General features: G+C 48.9%; 1 protein-coding gene across 1 annotated transcript in view; it reads left to right on the plus strand.

Moving 5' to 3' along the window:
- DBF4B (DBF4B-CDC7 kinase regulatory subunit) overlaps positions 1-21248 on the plus strand; it is a 35737-nt gene that overhangs the window by 13089 nt on the left and 1400 nt on the right. The window contains 11 exon segments of the mRNA XM_072780892.1: positions 2475-2629; positions 7010-7195; positions 7798-7848; positions 8628-8715; positions 10722-10798; positions 12468-12501; positions 13947-13992; positions 16802-16918; positions 19332-19440; positions 19572-19696; positions 20552-21247. Of these exon segments, the coding sequence (XP_072636993.1) occupies positions 2475-2629; positions 7010-7195; positions 7798-7848; positions 8628-8715; positions 10722-10798; positions 12468-12501; positions 13947-13992; positions 16802-16918; positions 19332-19440; positions 19572-19696; positions 20552-21247 (1684 nt within the window).

A 21248-nucleotide genomic window follows, 5' to 3' on the forward strand; every position in this document is an offset into this window, starting at 1 on the left:
ATAAATAAATAAATAAATAAATAATAAATAAATAAATAAATAAATAAATAAATATAAAATCCAGCAGTTTAAGGGACACCTGGGTGGCTCAGCGGTGGAGCATTTACCTTTGACTCAGGACGTAATCCCTGAGTCCTGGGATCTAGTCTCTCGTTGGGCTCCCTGCATGGAGTCTGCTTCTCCCTCTGCCTATGTCTCTGCCTCTCTCTCTCTGTGTCACTCGTGAATAAATAAATAAAATCTTTAAAAATAAATAAATAAATAATGGATGCCTGGGTGGCTCAGCGATTAAACATCTGCCTTTGGCTCAGGGCATGATCCTGGAGACCCGGGATGGAGTCCCACATCGGGCTTCCTGCATGGAGCCTGCTTCTCCCTCTGCTTATTTATGTCTCTGCCTCTCTCTCTCTCTGTCTTTCATGGATAAATAAATAAATAAAATCTTTAAATAAATAAAATAAAATTAAAATTAAATCCAGCAGTTTGGGGCTCCTGAGTGACTCAGTCAGTGAAGTGTCTGTCTTCAGCTCAGGTCATGATCCCAGGGGCCTGGAATCACGTCCAGCAGGGATTCTGCTTCTCCCTTTCTGTCTGCCTCTCCCTCCTGCTCATGCTCTCTCCCTCTCTCTCTCTCTCAAATAAATAAATAAAATATTTTAAAAAATAAATAAAATCCAACAGTTTTATTTTTTTTTATTTTTTTAATTTTTATTTATTTATGATAGTCACACAGAGAGAGAGAGAGAGAGAGAGAGGCAGAGACATAGGCAGAGGGAGAAGCAGGGTCCATGCACCGGGAGCCCGACATGGGATTCGATCCCGGGTCTCCAGGATCGCGCCCTGGGCCAAAGGCAGGCGCTAAACCGCTGCGCCACCCAGGGATCCCTCCAACAGTTTTACTAACTAAATCGTGGTGTTGGCTGTTCTAGGTCCATTTTTCCAAGCATAACAGACACTTTAAACTTGTTAGTTTCAAGTACATTTTTTTTAATTTCAGGGAAGTTTTTAGTATTTTGCTAGGTTGTATGGTATTTTGTATGGGGATTTTTTGTTTTATTTTTTGTCTTCAGGAACTCCTATTATCTGTATAATAGAACTTCTTTGCCTGTAGTCAGTGTTTGTCACATTGTCTTGAATCTTTTTTATCTCTTCAAGTTTTAACATTTTACAATGAAAGTTTTCAGCCCTGCAACAAAGTCAGAACAATTCTATAGTAAGCACAAGCACATAGATACACCATTTAGATTTTATCATTGACATTTTAATATACTTATTTTATCATAATGGATTTCCATCTTATATTTTTTATTTCAGGTTATTTATAGACATTAGTACCCTTCCTTTTAAATAGTTTAGCATGCATTTCATGCTAGAATTCCATATTTGTTTATAGTGTTTTCCTTTTAATGTCAAATTTATATGCAATGAAACGCACAATTCTCTAGATTATATTCATTGAGTGTTTGGAGGGAGTTAGCTTTACTGAAATATAATATGTGCCTGGGTGGCTCAGTGGTTCAATGTCTTCCTTCAGCTTCCTTCCTGAGCTTCCTTCAGCTCAGGTCATGATGGGATAGGGTCCTAGGATTGAGCCCTGCATTGGGCTCCCTGCTGGGAACCTCCTTCTCCCTTTGCCTACGTCTCTGCCTCATCTCTCATGAATCAATAAATAAAATATATTTTAAAATTTACCTATAAAATTCATTTATTATAAGTGTTTGCTTTCAGTGGTTTGTAGTTAATTCAGAGTTGTGCAACACACATAGCAGTCTAATTTTAGGATTTTCATCACCCCATAAAGAACCTCATGCCCATTTTTAGTCACTCCTTATTCCCACCCTCAGCCTTTAAGCAACCATGGATGTAATTTCTGTCTCACTCTGTTTTCCTTTTCTAGGCATTTCACATAAATGGAGTCATGTAGTATGTGGTCCTTTGTATCCGGCTTTTCTAATTTTGCATGTGTTTGAGGCTCATCGTGGTTGTGGCAGGCCTGTGTCAGTGGCCAGTCTTTCTTACTGCCCAGTAATAGTACATTGACTGCATGTGTTGTGTTCTGCTTACCATTTTATTTACATGGGAATTATTTCATATGGGTTAAATGAGTCACACTGCCATGAACATTCTTGTACAAGTTTTTATCGGGACATACACTTTCATTTCTCCTGGGCATATGCCTAGGAGTGGAATTGCAGAGTCCTGTGTTAACTTAATGGTTAGCATTTTGAGAAACTGCCAAACTTGTTTTCTCAAGTGGCTGCAACATTTTACATTCCTGCCATCCATGGACCAGAGTTCTGGGTTCTCCACAACTAAGCTTCATGAGGGCAAGAACGCTAGTCTCAGATTCATCTTTCTGTGCTGGGGCCTAGCCAGGGCACACCACCCGGAGGCTGTTGGTGAGCATTGCTTGGCTTGCAGGGACTCCCTTAGCCCCTGCTTCTCACTTTGCACCTTTTGTTTTTCTTTCCTAGGGACTCAGCTGGGAGTTTCCGCTTCTCTGAAAAAATGCCGGAAGACCTCAACAGATGCTGGGAGGCAACCCTTCTCTGGAAAGTCCTTTTATCTGGATCTGCCTGCTGGCAAAAGTCTCCAGTTTTTGACGGGGGCCATCCAGCAGCTAGGTGGGGTACGTAATCTACTTCTGACCTGCGATATGTGCCTATGGGGGTTGTAGGGCAGGAGCTGGAGAGAGATTCTCTCTGTGACTTCCATGTATTTTTAGTGGTACAATCAAAGCAATTTTAAGTATAAGCCTTTTTTTTTAATAAAGTTAAAATTTTTTTCCCAGTTAGAAAAGTATCTGAGAAATTTTGCAGAACATAGAACTGTTCCAAGTGAAAACCATCATTTTGATGTATTTTCTTCTGGACTCTTCTCTCTCCCTCTTTGTTTCACAGCTTTATTGAGATGTAATTCAGGGATGCCTGGGTGGCTCAGCAGTTGGGCGTCTGCCTTCAGTTCAGGGCATGATCCCGGGATCAAGTCCTGCATTGGGCTCCTTGTGGGGAACCTGCTTCTTCCTCTGCCTGTGTCTCTGCCTCTCCCTCTCTCTGTGTGTGTGTCTCTCATGAATAAATAAATAAAATCTTTAAAAAAAAATAAAATAAAAATGACATGTACAACAGTCAATTGTAGAACATTTTCATCACCCCAAAAGAAGCCCATACCCATTCTCAGTCACTCCCCATTTCTCATAAACACCCCCAACCTGGGTAAGCATTCATCTATTTATGTATTTTTTTTCCCCTTTATAAAATTTTATTTTATTTTACTTAGAGTAGGGAGGGACAGAGGACAAGGGAGAGAGAATCTTAAGCAGGCTCCACACCCAGTTCAGAGCCACACAGCGGGTTCCATCTTACAGCCCTGAGATCATGACCTGAGCTAAAATCAAGAGTCACATGTTTAACCAACTGAGCCACCCAGGTGCCCCATTGCTTTTTTGTTGTTCATTTTCTGTGTAGCTATGATCATGAATACGTTTTTGATTATCAACTTTTTGCCCATATCCCTAACACATTAGCACTTTCCTATCATTATTGTCTCTCATATACATTATTTATAGCGAGAATTTAATATCTTTGAGTGGATTATTAATTTATTTAATTGTTACCTTATGGACACTGAGATTATTTCGTTATTTTAGATTTTTAAAATAACGGGTGAAAAACTTTGGGTAGGGATGCCTGGGTGGCTCAGCGGTTGAGTGTCTGCCTTTGGCTCAGGGCATGATCCCGGAGTCCTGGGATTGAGTCCTGCATCAGGCTCCTTGCATGGAGCTTGCTCCCTCTGCCTGTGTCTCTGCCTCTCTCACACTCGCATGCGCCCCCTCTCTCTCTTTCTCGCTCTCTCTGTCTTTCATGAATAAATGAATAAAATCTTAAAAAAAAAAAAAAGTTGGACACTTAACAACTGAGCCACCCAGGTGTGCTGAGTGTCTAGCTCTTGATTTCAGCTCAGGTCGTGAGATAGAGCCCTGTGATATACTCCACACTGGGCGTGAAGCCTGCTTAAGATTCTTTATCTCCCTCTCCCTCTCCCCCACCCCTACCTGCTTGCATGCAAGTTTTCTCTCTTAAAAAAAAAATTAATTAACTCTTTAAAAAAGGTCTTTTTTCTCATGCTGGTGTCATCAGGGCTCACTCCTGCAGCTACATTTGGGTGGAGGGTCAGCTTGGCTGGAAGAACCAAAGTTGGCCTCACTTACACATCTGGCAGTTGGTGCTGGTTGCCTCTATATGGCTTCTCATGTGTCATTTGAGAAGCTTCTCACATATGTTGTAGGAATGTATAATATCATATGTATGTATAGTAAGCTGAGCCAACCTCTTTATACAGCAGTGTCATGGTAGCTTTCAGAGAAGTTGAAGAGAGAAGCTACAAGGCCTCTTAAGGCATAGGCTCTAGAACATCTTTCACTACATTGCATTATTCAAAAGGAGTCGGATTCAAGGCAATGGAAAAATGGGCTCTGCCTCTTGATGGGAGGAGCAGCAGTCATGTTGCAAAGGGGTAGGTGTACTGGAGTGGAAGGGATGTGCAGCCATTAGCCATTACTCCATTCATACGGGAAAGTCCTTGCCCTGCTCCTACTTGCTAACATTTGTTTTTGCCATATTACAGAAGGTAGATATGCTCATTTAAGCCATAACTTTATTTAAAAATTTTTAAAGATTTTTTTTAAAGATTTTATTTATTTTATTCATAGACACAGAGAGAGAGGCAGAGACACAGGCAGAGGGAGAGGGAGAAGCGGGCTCCATGCAGGGAGCCCCATGTGGAACTCGATCCCAGGTCTCCAGGATCACACCCCAGGCTGCAGGCGGCTCCAAACCGCTGCGCCACCGGGGCTGCCCCAAGATTTTTTTTTTTTTTTTTAACAGAGAGAGAGACAGAGGGAGGGAGAGAGCAGGTGAAACAGTGACAGAGAGAGAGATGGAGGGAGAGAGCAGGTGCAAGCAGGGGAGCGGCAGAGGGAAAGGAAGAAGCAGACTTCACGCTGAGCAGGGAGTCCTGATAAGGAGCTCAGGAGCTCCATCCTAGGACCCCGGAATCATGACCTGAGCCAAAGGCAGACGCTTAACCAGCGGAGCCACCCAGGCACCCCTCAAGCCATAACTTTAAGGATTCTTTTTTTTTTTTTTTTTTTTTTTTTTTTTTTTTTTTAATTTTTATTTATTTATGATAGTCACAGAGAGAGAGAGAGAGAGGCAGAGACACAGGCAGAGGGAGAAGCAGGCTCCATGCACCGGGAGCCCGACGTGGGATTCGATCCCGGGTCTCCAGGATCGCGCCCTGGGCCAAAGGCAGGCGCCAAACCACTGCGCCACCCAGGGATCCCTAAGGATTCTTTTTAATTGTGACGAAATGTATATAGCGTAAACTGTGCCATTTTAATCATTTGTAAGTGTACAGTTATCAGCATGAATTCCATTCATGTGGCTGGGCAGCCTTCACTGCTTCCACAGCTTTTTATCCCCAAACAGACATTCTGTAACCAGTGAGCAAGAACTCCCACTTTCCTTTTCTGCAACCCCTGTCACTCAAATCTCCTTTCTATCTCAATAAATTTGCTTATTCTAGAGCCCTCATGTCAGTGGAACCATGAATATTTTTCTGTTGTGTCTGGCTTATTTCACTTAGTATGATCTTTTCCAGGCTCATCCATGTTGTAGCCTGTGTCAGAACTTCATGTCATGGCTGAACAATATTTCACTGTACATATACATCACATTTTGCTTACCATTCATCTTTTGGTCACTTGGGTTTTTCTGCTTTTTGGCTGTTATAAATAATGCTGCAGTGAACATGGCTGTACAAGTATCTGTTCAAGCCCCTGTTTCCAGTCCCTTGGGGTGCATGCATAGAAGCAGAATTGCCAGGTCCTGTGGTAGACCACGTTAACTTTTTTGAGGAACCTAAACGTTTGTTGGTATTGTGTAGTTTTTTTTGGGGGGGGGTTCTTAAGTTCAGTGCCAAGTTTCTTTTTTTTTTTTTTTTTTTTAATTTTTAGTTATTTATGATAGTCAGAGAGAGAGACAGAGAGGCAGAGACACAGGCAGAGGGAGAAGCAGGCCCCATGCACCGGGAGCCCGACGTGGGATTCAATCCCGGGTCTCCAGGATCGCGCCCTGGGCTAAAGGCAGGCACCAAACCGCTGCACCACCCAGGGATCCCTCAGTGCCAAGTTTCTTATCCAGTCACCCTTTAGAGAGGGCCATCATCCAGCCTTATTTTTAGTGGTGTGCTGGAGGTAGAGCCAACTGTTAGCATCTCTTTCCAGTTCCACATTCAGTAACATCATGTTGGTAGCTTGAAATCAACCACAGTGAGAGTGTTCACCCCCCAGAAACCGGCACACACTACAAAGCAGGGCTTTTTCCCTGGAGAGGGGGGTCATTAAGCATTCAGTGCCTTACTGCTGCTTATGTCCATCTTTTCTACTCCCCGCAAATGGGAGTTGTGTCCTTGTGTCTCAGGCACTGTGTTGGGCCCTTGGGATACAAAGATGTGTCAGATCCTCTCAATGCCTGTGAGGAGCTTACAGGTAGGACAAGCAGGCACTTGTGCAGCTGAGTAGTAGCCAGACCCTTTCTTGTTTCATATTTTTGCCTCTTTGGGTAGTGTGGTCCAGATGCCCCAGTGTGTCTTAGCAGGAAAGCCATGGCCTAACTAAGCTATTCTTGTGTCAGGCCCTGTCAGTATGCTCTCACTCTGTGTAGACTCAGACTGGTCAAATAACAAAGCCCATGGCCTTCTGCTGCTGGGTCAAAAGAAGTAGCTCTGGAGACAAAACCTGTATTTTATCTATCTATCTATCTATCTAAACCCTATTATGTTTCAGGATGATGTCTTCTTGGGGGCTCAGTACAGAACTGCATTTGGTCTATTTAAAGACATTGATTCTGAAACTTCTGGCAGCCAAGATTTCCTTCCCTAACCTCTCAAAGTCGATGATTCTACATCTGCCTTTTGGTTTTCAGCCACCTCTGTGATCTGGTTTCAGGTAATTGAGGGTTTTCTGAGCAAAGAAGTAAGTTACATCGTGTCCAGCCGTAGGGAGGCAAAGGCAGAGAGCAATGGGACAAGCCCCAGAGGCTGCCCCAGCCCCAGCGAGGTCAGAGGGCAGACGCCGTCCATAGTCCATCCAAAGGATGGCCACACCAGGCCTTCACAGAAGCCTGCAGACTCGGTAAGAACCTCATCGGGTAAGAAAGGTATGTTCTCTGAACAAAGGAAGTAAGCCTCGGTGGGCCCTTGGGGTGGTCTCCAGCTTTAGTTTCATCTGGTTTAATTTAATCTCATTTGAATTCAGAGACTGAAAATATGTTATCATAGCTCTGGATCTAAAAACCTCAGCAGCTCATTATCCCCATGCTCTCCCTTCTGTGGTACGTTTCACTTTTCCTGGAACTTCCATGTCAGAGGTTCCAAAACAATAGGAAGGTCCTCTGTAAACCAGAGAGGGCTTGTTGAAATTGGCCTAGGCTTATCTGCGGGGGTGGGGGTGGGGGTGGAGATACTTAAAGAGAGGTCTTAGAACATTGGTGACACTTTGACCTCGGGTAAGTTCAGAACGCCTTCTCCACCTGGGTCTAAGCTGCAGCCACCTGTGGGTGACCTGGAACTGTTTGTGGTTTCACCTTTATGCCAGAAGGTTTTCTAGGCACTCGTTCCCCTGCTCCTCAGCTGTCACTGCTCCCAACTTTCTAAGAGACGTGACTCCTAAGACCTCATGAGCACCTGTGTGGAATATCTGTTTGTGCACACCTCATTGCTCTTCTCTCCTGCCAGGTCCCTATGAGCAGAGGGAAGGAGTTACTGCAGAAGGCCATCAGAAACCAGGTGAGTCGAGGGAAGGGGGCTGAAGGTGGGCGGCTCCGGCACAGGGGAGGTTTAACCTTTCTTCTGAGGGTCTTCTCAAGTACTGCTATAAAACGTACCACTTGTGAGATGTCTCATCCTTATTTTCTTACAAATGAGGAAGTAGACCTCAGAGAAGTTAAGTGATTTGTCCAGAGTCACCCAGGGTGGCAGTGGTAGAGTTGGATTTGACTCCCCAATCCTTCCATCTCCAGAGCCCAGCAAGAGCACCTCGAAGGGATGTTGGAGGACGTCTGTGCTGTACATAAGCCAGACTTTGTATGTCTTTTACAAGTAACTATTTATCCCTTTTGCAAGATCCAGAGCCATTAAAGTAAAGTGGTGGGAGGAGGAGTTAAGGTGATCTTATGAGAAAAGTGGGTAGTGACATCGAGAAGGGTGCTCGGGCTATGACAGGGGAAGGTGGTGTCGCTGCACTTGGGGCGGGTGCAGCCTGAGGCAGTCACACCTTCCTGCCTGATCATGATGTCTGTCGCTGCTGTTTGTTGTGTCCTTGCTGGGTGCTGAGAGCTTTCCTCGCAGAGGCCCTCCTGACAGCTCCCTGAGAAGCCTGTGCTGCTTCCTGATCACAAGTGGCTGGGCAGCAGTCTGCCCGTCTGGCAGTGGCCAGTCCATGTGGAGAACAGGGTCCTCCAGTGACTTGAAGTAGACCCTCCCACAACATCTCTTCAGGGGGTGACCCGGAGCCATTCAGGCCCCGGGGAGTCTCTTGCTCCTGCCTGACTGCATCATCCTTCCAGGAGAGCAGCAGTGGAGGAGGTGGCGGGAGCAGCAGTAGTCTCCTGACCAATGCCCGCTCCTGGGGAGTGAGGATCCTGCATGTGGACGGTACCGTTTCTACCTGGGGCTTCTGTGGAGGGGAGGTGGGGACTGGCTGGCAACATCCACTCTTAGAGGGATGTCAGCCAGTGTCAGCTAGCTGAAAGCAGATGTGCTCACTGTGTTGACCCACAAAGGTCGGGTGTGGAGACCAGCGGTAGTGATAGCAGGGCAAAGGTACTGGAAGATGCTCCTTTGTTTAACTGCGCTACATGTAGCTCTCCTCCAGCTGCTGTCATGAACCTGTTTCACAAACACAGAAATCCTCCTACTGCCCACAACCACTGATCAGGTTTTACTCTGTGTTGGGAATTAGCTCAATTAATCCCACTGCAGTCTTTCTTGCCCATTGTACAGATGAGGAAATTGAGTCTTAGATAGTAGGTAAATTATCCATAGTTTTATCAGAAGTGAGGAGTGTGGCCCACATTCCAACCTAGTTTGACCCAACTAAATTTCATGTTCTTTCAGAGCACCTGGCTGGCTCAGTCAGTGAAGCATGTGACTCTTAATCTCGGGATTGTGAGTTTGAACCCCACATTGGGTGTAAATATTACTTAAAAATAAACTCTTTTCTATTTTAATTTTATTTTTGTATATAAAGATTTTATTTATTTATTTGAGAGACAGCACAAGTGGGGAGAGAGGCAGAGGTGGGGAGAGAGAGACAAGCAGACTCCCTGCTAAGCAGGGATCTGGACAAGGGGCTCCATCCCAGGACCCTGAGATCATGACCTGAGCTGAAAGCAGTTGCTTAACCAACTGAACCACCCAGGTGCCCCTAAAATATTTTATTTATTTTAAGTAATCCCTGCACCCAACATGGGGCTTGAACTCACAATACCAAGATTAAGAGTCGATTGATTGGACAGCCTGGGTGGCTTAGCAGTTTAGCACCACCTTCGGTCCAGGGCGTGATCCCGGAGAACCAGGATCGAGTCCCATGTTGGGCTCCCTGCATGGAGCCTGCTTCTCCCTCTGCCTGTGTCTCTGCCTCTCTCTCTCTCTCTCTCTGTGTCTCTGTGAATAAATAAATAAAATCTTAAAAAAAAAAAAAAAAAGAGTCAAATGATCCACTGACCAAGCTAGCCAGGTACCCCAAAAATAAAATCTTAAAAAAAATTTTTTTGCATGTTCTTTGTTTTATGTAGGGTTGCCTCACAAGGTAACCACCTATTTGCAGGTTGTAATAAATTTACGTTAGAATAGCTGTCCTGAATGGGCTGGCTTTGAAGGCCCTCATACCCAGTTCTACTTTGAGTCCAGAGGTCCCCCCCACCCTTTTTTTGTTTTCTGAAGATTTTATTTATTTGTTTGACAGAGAGCGCAAGCAGGAGGAATGGCAGACAGAGAGTGAGAAGCAGGCTCCCCGCTGGGCAGGGAACCCAAAGCAGGGCTCCATCCCAGGACCCTGGGATCATGACCTGAGGTGAAGGCATACACTTAACCAGCTGAGCCACCCAAGCACCCCTAGGGTTTTCTCCTAATGACATCGTAGGGGCTGATCCAGATCCAGCTCAAGATGTGCCTGAGTGTTAGAGAACTGTGCTCAGGAAGATCCTGGTCTGGGATGTGGGGGGCTCCATTGTTACTGGAAAATCAGCCATTTCTGATGTGGTCTAATTTTCTGCCTTCCTGTGTGTAAGAGAAGCTCCTGCTGGGACTTCCATCTAAGGCTGCATCTGAGTAACTCACATGGCTGGTCTCCCCCATGGAAGCAGCTCTTCAGTGGTACCTAAAACCCTTGTGAGCAGGAAGGCACCTCCTATTCAAGAGCTATACTCAGTGCTACCAAATAGCGTGAAGCCAGCTTAGGTACTTTTCCAAGGATAGAGGACGCAGCCCTTTATTATCAATAGGTGCAGAGATGACACATAACCAGAAGGTGGCAGGCAAGGCTGGTATGACCCAGTGGGCCAGGCCTTGAGAAGTTTAGCCCCCAGCCCCAGGAAGGAGCCATGCTGGGGAAATAAGGAATGGGAGCCTTTGGCCATAGTCCTCTGTTTCCTCCACAGAAATGCTGATGCATGTGCAGCAACTGTCTCTCAACGCTCTATGTGTGAAGAAACAAGGGCTGAAGAAGAAGCCAGAGGTAGATTGTCCTACTGAGCTGAAGGGAAACGGATGGCTTGCAACAGCAAAGTCTGCGACAACTTTGGTGAATCCATGACCTACGCAAGCCATGTCTTCTGGCCATCCTGGAAAAAGTACAAGGAGTGCAGCCTCTCAGCATGTCCCTGGTGTCCATAGCCTCTCCTTTCAGTGCTCCCTACAAATCTCCCATGATACACTGAGGCATTCACCGTGGCCTAGGCCAGGGACTGCCTGTGGGTAGTCCTGGCCTAGATAAAACATAAATGCTCATGGCCTGCTGGCCAGGCTGCCATTCTGGGGACAGCTCTTGGCCCAGGAATGAGCCTGCAGATTGTATGGGTGGGGGCAGGGGATGTTGCAGTTTGAAAGAGCTGTCACCTTCCAAATTCTTATTTGGCTTTTCCTTCCTTTGCTGGAGTTAGAACTGTGTGTACCACACATCAAGAGAGCCCCAGCTGATTTTTAAAGCCACGGTGTCTTCACCTAGCCTGACTCTGAGGAAGGATTAAGCCTTATAGGCCCACCCCAAGGCCTCCTGGCACCCAGGAGCAGGGCCAACAGTGGTAGCAAACCAGTCTGTGCAAGGTGGAGCCCTCCACCTCAGTGCCCCTTGCCCCACACCCTCTGGTCTGCGAATCTTTGGGATTCTGCTGCTGTTAGATAGATTTGCATTGTTCACAATTCAAAAGGTTGTATGATGAAAGTCTTTCTCCCCTGTGACTCCTTTTCCCCAGCCATTGAGCTTCCTCCCTGAGATAAGCAGCGTGAACCGTTTCTTGGGTATCCTCCCAGGATCCAGGCTTATACAAGCAGTTAGGTCAGAAGGTACCCCCCCTTTTATGTAAATGCAGGGAATTTTTACTTTGCTTTGTTCACTTACTAATCTATTTTGTAGATACTCGGGTCTTCCAGAGTGAGTTGTGGGTGCAGTCTGCTGATATTCAAGGGGATAGGGAAAGCTTCTTTGGGTTGTTTGCCCTGGAGGTGTGGCCTGGAGGAGAATTCAGAACTTCTGTGGGCCCAGAGGTATAGTCATGGGCTCATTGGATCTCTCCTGTCTCCCTCCCTGCTGAATCCTACTGATTTCTTGTTTTTTTCCATTTAGTTTGTAATATTAGCTTTATTTGACCTTGACCTAAACACTGGTCTTGACCAACAGGGTCCAAATACACAAAACAGGGCACAGGAATGTGAGAGGCATGCGCTTCATGTTTGTCTTGTAAGCTGACCTGGAACGACAGCAGTGCCTAGAAGATGCAAAGTGCCATGCATGGGCATCTGCTCTGCTTCAGGTCTATCACCTACTCCCTTTGCATCTGTCTGTCCATTGTCGCCATGACGGTGAGGCAGGCAGGTGCTCCTCACACCCTGGGCTGCACAGCGCGGGCCTGCACCCAGGTCCGGGGGCTCTGTAGCTTCTGCTCTTGGCTGTGTCCTGCGTTCCCTCCACAAAATCAGCTGCCATTGAGATGCACACGTGGGGCTTGCCAGTCATCACGTCCCCGGGGAGGCAGAGGGAGCCATTGTGTTGGGTCTGTTCTAGCTCAGGGCCCAGCCAACAGCAGGAAGCAAAGTGGGGCAGATTCACAGCAACTCGCCTCACCAGGCCCGCTTCCTCGACCCTCTAGCTCCCTTGCATCCTTAACCTATTTTCCCTTTCCATTTAGGGAACGTGTCCAGCAGAGCCAAGAACGCGGAAAGGTCAGTGTGGTAGCTTTCCTCATCTAATTGCAGTCCCTCCCTCCTAAACGCTTCCCCACGGCTCCCTCTGTGGCAGCATCTGCTCGCTTTTCTGCGGCAGGAAGCAAGTCCAGGTTGTGTTGTCCTGTTGTGTTTGCAGGGCCTGAGCTTTGAAGACGAGAGGGCGGGAGAAGGGTATCCATGAGCGAGCCCAGAGCCGCCCAGCCAGAGCTTTTCTTTAGCGCCAAGACCCCACATGGCTGCTCTGGCTCTCGTACCCTCTGCCTATTCCTGGGCATTGACCAAAGTTCGGCCTCCTTTTCCTTCTGATTCAGGAGCAGTTTGGGGTGGGCAGTTTGACAGCTGCCTACCACTCTCCCAAATGCCACACTCCCTGAAACTGACAAACAGGCAGATTGACAGCCCGGCTCCTGGCCCCTCTTGGACCACAAGAGAGTTTCTCCCCGTGGATGTTTCTCCCAAAGATGCTCTTTAAGTGGCATTTATTCGTGCACAAGCAGGAGCTAAGAAAAGTCACTTGGCACCTCTCATATTCAAAATTCAAGGAAATCTGTGGGGGAATTGATTTTAATCACTGTCTCAGTTAATTAGAAAGACAAGAAATCGCCCCCAAAAAGTAATTAATGGGAGCTGCTGCCTTATGAGGAGTGAGGCTGCTTTTTGCTTGGGCGCTAGCAGAACCTCGAGCAGGTCTGTGAGTGAGGAGGCGCCACTCCAGGCGGATCTGGGGGCTGCTAGGTCTGCCCGGGCTCCCAGCCTGCTTTGGGTGTCCTTCTGACAGGGCTTCTGTGGGAAGTAGAAGTGGCTCTTAATACCTAAGAGATTTTGTAAACTATGTGAATAACTAGCTAGTAGAGGTTGAATCTCTTGATTAACAGCAAATTCATCTTCCCAGCACCTCTTTGATCCTGTCCATCTCTGCCCCACTGCTATGATCCATAAACATTCTCCAGCCCTCTTCCTCCCTGCTTTTCTGCAGAAAACCTAGGATCCTCCTGAGGTGTCCTGCCTGAGAGTGTTCTCAGGCCCCTCAGGATTCTGAAGCAGCAAGAGGGAATGTCGGGGAAGGACCTGAGGCTTTTAGCCCAAACCAGCTGGGGCCAAACTCTGCCCCTACCCCTGCTCTAGTCAGGTTTCTAACCCTCAGCTGACAGCCTCCAGAACCCACACACAGAGCAGGGTCCTGTGTCCAGCTTTGGGGTGGGGGGCACTCCGTGGCCTCTCTCCCGTAAAGGAACTGTCACCCAGGGTAGAGGCCAGAGGAGATAGAGGTAGGTGCCTGACCTCAGCCAAATGGAAAGGCATGCTTTGGGGTGGCGTGGGCTCCAGCTCTGCATAGCTCTTGGACCTTGGCAGAGCCTCGCCTCTGAGCATTTCCTGTGCGTGTAGCGCGGGCCTGGCACCGTAGCCAACAGATGGCTAATGTGCGCATTCTTCCTTTCCAGTGGCCAGGCTGAAGGCACCATTCCTCAAAATTGAAGATGAGAGCAGGTGAGTGGTGGGGGGACCCCATCTCCCTCCCCTCAGCCCACCGGGCTGCAAGGAAGAGAGGTGCTCAGGGGCCCCAAGCTGATGGGGTCATGGAGCCCCTCAGCCCTACACCTTCATCTTCTCCAGAAGCTGCTCTTTCCCCCTGTCCTGGAGAAGTCTCCAACAGACCAGGAGGAGCCTCTGAAGGTGGCATTACACAGTTGGCCCTCCTCTTGGTCATGAGTCAGAGGTTAGTGACCTGTGTGTGCATTACCTCCTTTTAATGCTCTGCTTTTATGAGCACACGATGTCCCGCCCAGGCTCATAGCTCCTTGTTTCCCCCTGGGCGTTCACTGGCACTTCCTACCAGACCCGTGCTGGCCCAGGACACTGCTAGAATGGTCCTCTTGGCTGAAGCCAGGGTACTGGGGGTGGTGCTGGTGATTCCCTTGTCCAATCGTCTTGAACTGGAAGCCTTTCTGTTTGGCTGTGCAAAACCAATTTCTGACACATGTGATCTTGTGGGGACCCTGGGAAAGAGTGGCATGAGGATAGCCTAGTGGGGAAACTGAGGTCAGAGAAATTAAGGGACTTATATACAGCCATTTGGCCAATGAGTCTTAGCCCAAGGTCAGCATCCAGGGTCCTGCCTGGTGTCCTTGCCTGGTGTCATCTTCACCCTGCCCTGTCTGTCCACCAGCGGGCCCCTTCTCATCTAGAGCAGGAGGGACATGTTGATAACCTGTGAGCTGTCAGGCCCCTTGGTTATCATTGATTCTCCAGTAAGTCCTAGATCAGAAACCTGTAAATCCATAATCACTTCAAAATAAAAAGTTGGGTGTTTGTTTGTTTGTTTGTTTGTTTTTAAAGATTTTAGGGATCCCTGGGTGGCGCAGTGGTTTGGCGCCTGCCTTTGGCCCAGGGCGCGATCCTGGAGACCCAGGATCGAATCCCACGTTGGGCTCCCGGTGCATGGAGCCTGCTTCTCCCTCTGCCTATGTCTCTGCCTCTCTCTCTCTCTCTATGTGACTATCATAAATAAATAAAAATTTTAAAAAAAAATAAAGATTTAAAAAAAAAAGATTTTATTTATTCATGAGAGAGAGAGAGAGGTAGAGACACAGGCAGAGGAGAAGCAGGCTCCATGCAGGAAGCCTGATGTGGGGCTCGATCCCGGGACTCCAGGATCACACCCTGGGCCGAAGGCAGGCGCCAAACAGCTGAGCCACCCAGGGATTCCACTGTTTTTGCTTTTTTAAGAAAAAGCCCACATGAACCCAGCAGAAACTCTTAGAATCAGAGCTTTCTAGGTCCTTTCGTCTCAGTATAGGCAGCTATAAGGCCCAATACTGGGGGCCTGCCTATCCTCCAGGGGACTTAGGTTTCCTTCTTGGCACTTGAACACAGTGGAGAGTTGGCTTTGATGGCCGGAACATGAGTGGAAGGAAGGCAGGGAGATACTGAGGATCTCTCTTCTCCAGTTCCTATAGAATGGAGGGTACACGTCCCCTACCCCAGCCCTGTCACTACCAGTTAAACACAAGTAGTTATGGCTTGTACACACCGCCAGTGCCTCAGTATCACAATGAGCATGGCAGGCACACAGCATTTCCAGAGGGGCATACATTGTTGGTGTGCCCCTGGCATCATAGGCGAGAGCGGGGATGAGGCTTCTTGTGGTTCTGTTTATGTACTCTCCTGAAGCTCGGTAGCCTTACCAACCTCAACTTTGCAGCCTTCCGAGCAGAAACAAAACACTGAAGAAGAAGAAGAAAGAGGGTAGTACTGTGGCTGTGAAGGGTGCCTTCTTCTCCTAAGGGCCTGAGAAGACTCATGTATTTCTTTAAAAAAGATTTTATTTATTTATTCATGAGAGACACAGAGAGAGAGAAAGGCAGAGGCACAGGCAGAGGGAGAAGCAGACTCCATTCAGGGAGCCCGATGTGGGACTGGATCCCGGGTCTCCAACATCAGGCCCCGGGCTGAAGGCGGTGCCAAACTGCTGAACCACCGGGGCTGCCCAGACTCCTGTATTAATTCACCCCTGAGGCCACAGGACTCTCACCATGCTCCCCCTCCCCCCACCCATACACACACACCAGGAATCCCTGGCCCGTGATCTCCCCTGGAGCAAAGGCCGTAACAACCAAACGCAGCATGCCTGCCAGCTACAGCAGCAGGCTTTGCCCAGGATCCACAGATCACCAGACCTGGCCCTGAACATTTCTTGAATGTGAGCAACTTGGCAAACCACCAAAACCACTCAGTGTAGATCTGACTATCCAGAACCTTCACTGTGCTTCTCTTTTCCATTCAGAATGCCTCCCCTCAGGTGGTAACAGAGGAGTAGCCCAGAGCAAAAATGTTCCTCTTCATGGAATAGAAAAGTCACTGTTCTGGTTTAAATATTCCTTCATTAAGGGCTGCCAGGCTAGAGTCCTCAAAGGTGGTTAGGGTCAGGAAGCAAAGTGGAAAGATGGATCAGGAGTCGAAGACATGGCTTGTTGCCTGGTCTGGACCACTTAACAGTCGTGAGCCCTTGGACAAGTCACAAAACGTTTTGGGCTTCGGTTCCTCTTCTGTAAAATGGGCTGACACCGCTTGTTCCTCTCAGCTCAGATGAGGCAGAGAGAGTAGACCGGCTTGATGAGTAGCCAGGGAGTGCATCAGTCTTACCAAGAAGGATGGGGAGGGTTTGGTTTTAGAACTGAAGAGGTATATGGGGGAGAAGCCACTTTCTCAGGATCAGGATTCTGAGGGTTTGGGCTGGGCCTCTCCTCCCCCTCTTCCTGCCCCCACAGTAGTCAAAATGAAGTTCTCTGTGTTTCAGGAAGTTTCGTCCCTTCCACCATCAGTTTAAGTCCTTTCCTGAAATTTCTTTTCTGGGACCCAAAGATGCAAGCCCCTTTGAGGCCCTGATGACCCCGAGCATCTTGCTTCATACCAGGTGGGTGTTCCTGGTCTGAGTACCTAGGGCTGGCTGCAGGAAGGGTCCTTCCCCCCGGGGAGTCTGCTGGTCCAATTTGGGAATGGCCATGTGTTCACTCCTGAGGCAAAGCCTGTTCGGGGAACTTCGCCCAGAGAAGAGAGATACTAGGAGTCTTCATCCATTTTACTTGGTGTTCTCCATCCCTACTAAGGAATTTGACTTGTGTCCAGAGGGCAACAGGCTAGTTTCTGAAACTCAGATCTACACACCACCCTTACCAGAGTACCCTGGGCTCCCATTAAAGATGCAGGTTCTCAAACTCCACATCTACAGAATCATGGTCTCTGATGATGGAGCCCTGAAAACTGCATTCTTATGAGCTCCACGGGTGATCTTTATGCACATCAGAATTGGAGACCTTTGTAGCTAAACATCAGGAATAACCTGGGGGCAGGGGATCTAGGGACCTACGACATTGTGTAGCTCAGAGTGGCTGGTAGGCTTGTGGGTGTTCCTTCTCTGCAGATGTGTGAGAATTTGAACCTTCACTGAGCAGAGGGCAGAAGGGATATGGCTCGGGGGATGGACCCAGATGCCTTCTTGGACCTGTTCTAACTTCTGGATCACAGGGTTAGTTCACAGGAGAACAGGCCAGGCAGATTCCCAGCATGAGAGTTCCCAGGGCCAAGAAGGGCCTGTGGATCCCCCCAGCAGACAGAGACCATGAACAAGCCAAAGTGACGGCCAGGTACCCCGCATACCTTTCCCAGAAGGTGCAGGGGACACCAGTGGGTGGTGTCAGGGCTGGGATGGCTGCAGATTGCAGAGGAACAGAGGTTGTAAAAGAAAGATAGTGAAGCGTTGGGTGTCTGCATGGGAGAAGTATGGGGAGAGAGCAGCCCGGGGTCAGGGGCAGGATGGGAGGTTTGGGGGGGTGAGAAAATCTATGAGAGGAAGTGTTTAATTTTTTAAATTTAAAAGTGAGTAGTGTACTTTGGTTCCAAATCCAAGAATTACAGAGGGTTTAAGGTGAAAAGTCTGTATTCCATATCTCCCCTCCAATCTCCAGATCATGGCTATGTCCAGAGAGAGTTTGTGTGGTCGGAAGTACATCACATATCCTTTGCTTCTCTTCTGTAAAGAGGGGTTGAACAGTGGCTGGGCTGGACCTAGCCTTTCCCACTTGATGTATCCTAAATGAACTTCCCATTAGTACCTAGAAAACATCCTCATTCCCTTTCATGGCTTCAAGGTCTTCCATTGTATAGTCTTACTGTGTTTTCTTTAATGAATCCCTTATTGATGGATACTTAGATTTTTCCAGGCTTTTGCTGTTACAAATAATGCTGCGGTGAATAGTCTTAGAGTGAATTTGTAGAATAAATTCCTAAAAGCAGAGGTGCTGGGTCCAAGGGTTCCTGCATTTATAACGTTGATAAACACAACCAAATTGGTTCTCACATCGTGCCTGGGCCTGTCACCTCCTGCCTGGGCTGCCACTCAGAGCTGTCCCCCGTGCCACCCTCCACCAGCCTGCTAGGTTAAAAACTGTCTCTTGGTATGATCTGCATGGTCATTTTTTCTCATTATGAATGAGGTTAAGTACATTCGTATGTTTGATTATTTGAGTCTCTTTCTATGTGAACCTTTTTTATATCATTCATCCATTTTTCTTTTCATTGATTGCTTTTCTTATTGATTTGTAAGGAGCCCTTCATGCATTAGGGAAACAAGCCCTCTGTGTTATTAATTATAAATACTCCTACACTCACACCCTGCCCTGTCTGTGATTTGTCTTCTGTTTACATTTTCTGCCATGCATACATTTCTTTAGATTGCATGTAGTTGAATTTATCAGCTTTTTTCTGTTTTCTGGGTTTTGCATCATGCTTAGAAAGCCCTCACAGGGGACTATTTTGGACTTTGTTGAGTTTGCTCAGACAGCCAAGCAGCCGCTAAAAATATGGGCCTGAAATTCAGACGAGAAGTCGGGTTCAAGAAAGAGATTAGAAAGTCCCCGGTGAAGGTGACAGCTGTGCACAGGGCAAGCCAGCGTGAGGGAGGAGACAGCCTGAGCCAGAGGAAGGGGACAGTCCAAGTAGGAGAGGCCAGGAATAGCACAGTCCCCTCACTGCCACCGAGGCCTTTCCCCTTTCATCCTGCAGGGCAGATGGACATAGGTTCAGATGTGAGCTCGAGCTGGAAGAGTCCTAGGAGGCCTTCTTGCTGCCACTGGCACCCGTCCTCACCTGTGCTTTGCAATGTTAGGGCAGTGACAGGACAGAGATCTCTCACCTTCCTCATTGGCACTCCTGCCACCTCTGGACAAGGGTCCCAAGTGTCAGCAGGCCTGCCAATGTCTGTCAGCCCCTCTGAGGGCCCCCACAGTGACTGCTTTCTTGCCCTCGCCCCCAACCCACGCTTTCTGCAGAGAACCCAAGGACCGAGAGCCAAGCCCAAGATCAGCCACCTGCACCCTGCCTAGGAGGAGGAAGGGCTTCTGTGAGTGCTGCCAAGAGACCTTTGAGGAGCTCCATGCGGTGAGCCCTCCCTGCCAAGCAGCTTCTCCCGGGCTGCTCTGACAGCACCTTTCCTACCCAGCCTGTACCCCACTCGCATCCCACCCTGGTCTTGCCTAATGAATGCCCTGTGCCCCTCTCACCCTGGGCAGCATCTCCGGAGCACCCAGCACCAGGGCTTTGCCTCGGAAGCCCACCCATATGCAGAAGTCGATCGGCTCATCGCCCAGCTCAGCCACAGCTTTGCCGATGCCCCCTTCCAGACCAGCCTGCCCAGGTGAGTGCTTTTTGTGCGGCCCTGCCGGCGAGGCAGGCGCAGCCACATCCTCGCTCTTGCTGCTGCCCGTTCTTGGGGAGAAGGAGCCCTCAGGCTGATGACGCCAAGGACCAGGCTGTGGCGCTTTTCTCCTAACCACCATCTTCCGTCCTGTTTCTTTTGGGGATTGGTGGGGGTTGGGAGCCCTCCATCTGTGGCTCCAGCTGACAGGGACTGGGCCCACACCAGCACGTTGCTCCTTCCTAATGCACAGGCATTGCAGTGCTTGTGGGGGTGGGGAGAGCAGTTCAGCCGTTGCTCTTGCATGTGCCTGGTAATGTGCCTGTGTGACCTTCTAGAAGCAGAGAAGGGAATTCCTGGGTCCCTCCCAGATGGGGATCTCTCTGCCGTTCTAGAAGTTACCCCCAGAAAGAAGGATTGCAGGGGGTTCTCCAAAATCCCAGAGCCCTCTGAGCTCACCTTCCCTGCTGCCGACCAAAGAGCTGTGGCTTCCCCTCTCAGGCCAAGTCTTCACCTCCCTGGGCTCAGCTTGGAAAGCCAGGCTTTGTGCTGCATTCTCTAGCCGCCAAAGGGCACAGCCTCCGCTGCAAAGTTATTAAATGGAACAGCCTCTAACCTGTTCCTCTGGCCAGCCCAGACCACAGGCCACAGAGCCAAGAGAGGTGTAGATAGTAGTGGCCGCCACTGCAGGGGCAGCCTGAGAACAGACCTTCCACAGAGCCCCAAAGTGGGCCACTCTCTTCATACCAAAACCCAGGAGGGCAGCGCCATGGGTGCCCTGTCCCAGGAAGATCCCAACTTGCCGTGTGCTCTAAGGTGAGCCTTGAGGCCCACTGGATGCTTCTGTTTCCACAGGCAGCCAGGCTCCCCATCTTCAGATGGTGAGCCTCTGTGGCCTGAGACTCTGCCTCTCAGCCAGCCCTCTCATCCATGCAAGGCAGCATCTCCCAGTATGAAAGAGGACAAGCACCAGGCCTCGGGCGCCGGAGAGCCAGATGGAACAGTGGATAGCATGAAGTCACCCACAGAACCTACGGAGACTGGCAAGATGCTGGGACCAGCAGCAAGCTACCAGGAGCTAGGGGGATCAATTGATGTCATTGCAGACTCCCCAGGGACACCAGTGTCTAAGAGCCCTGTACACGAGTGCCTCCTGACAAGCTCTGGTTCTGCAGAATTCTCAGGCCTGGACGTGGCACTTGTTGGCCACAAGCGGAAGGTTCAGTTCCCCAATGGCAATCCTGAAAAGAGGTCAGGGGTCTCTCAGCCACAAGCCTCATTCTTTGTCCCGAGAGCCAGTAGTCCTTGTGGCACCAGGACAACCAGTGGCAGGCCTCTCCTCTCCCTTCCCCTCCCAGGCCATGAGCGCAGGCCTTTGACTTCCTTCCTCCCCGTGTGTCCCCCACAGACCTGCCTCTCTCTCCCGGACTCCTTCCCCTGGCAGCCCCCAGATAGGCCAGCAGAGTGCTGGGCCGCACAGCCCCCTTGGCCTGGGGGAGGATGGCCCCCCGGGTCTGAGGAGTCTGAGCGAGCAGCCCCCGGCCCGTCTGCA

Source organism: Canis lupus, chromosome 16 (genome assembly GCF_048164855.1).
Source record: "Canis lupus baileyi chromosome 16, mCanLup2.hap1, whole genome shotgun sequence".
In the NCBI taxonomy this organism is placed as follows: domain Eukaryota; kingdom Metazoa; phylum Chordata; class Mammalia; order Carnivora; family Canidae; genus Canis; species Canis lupus.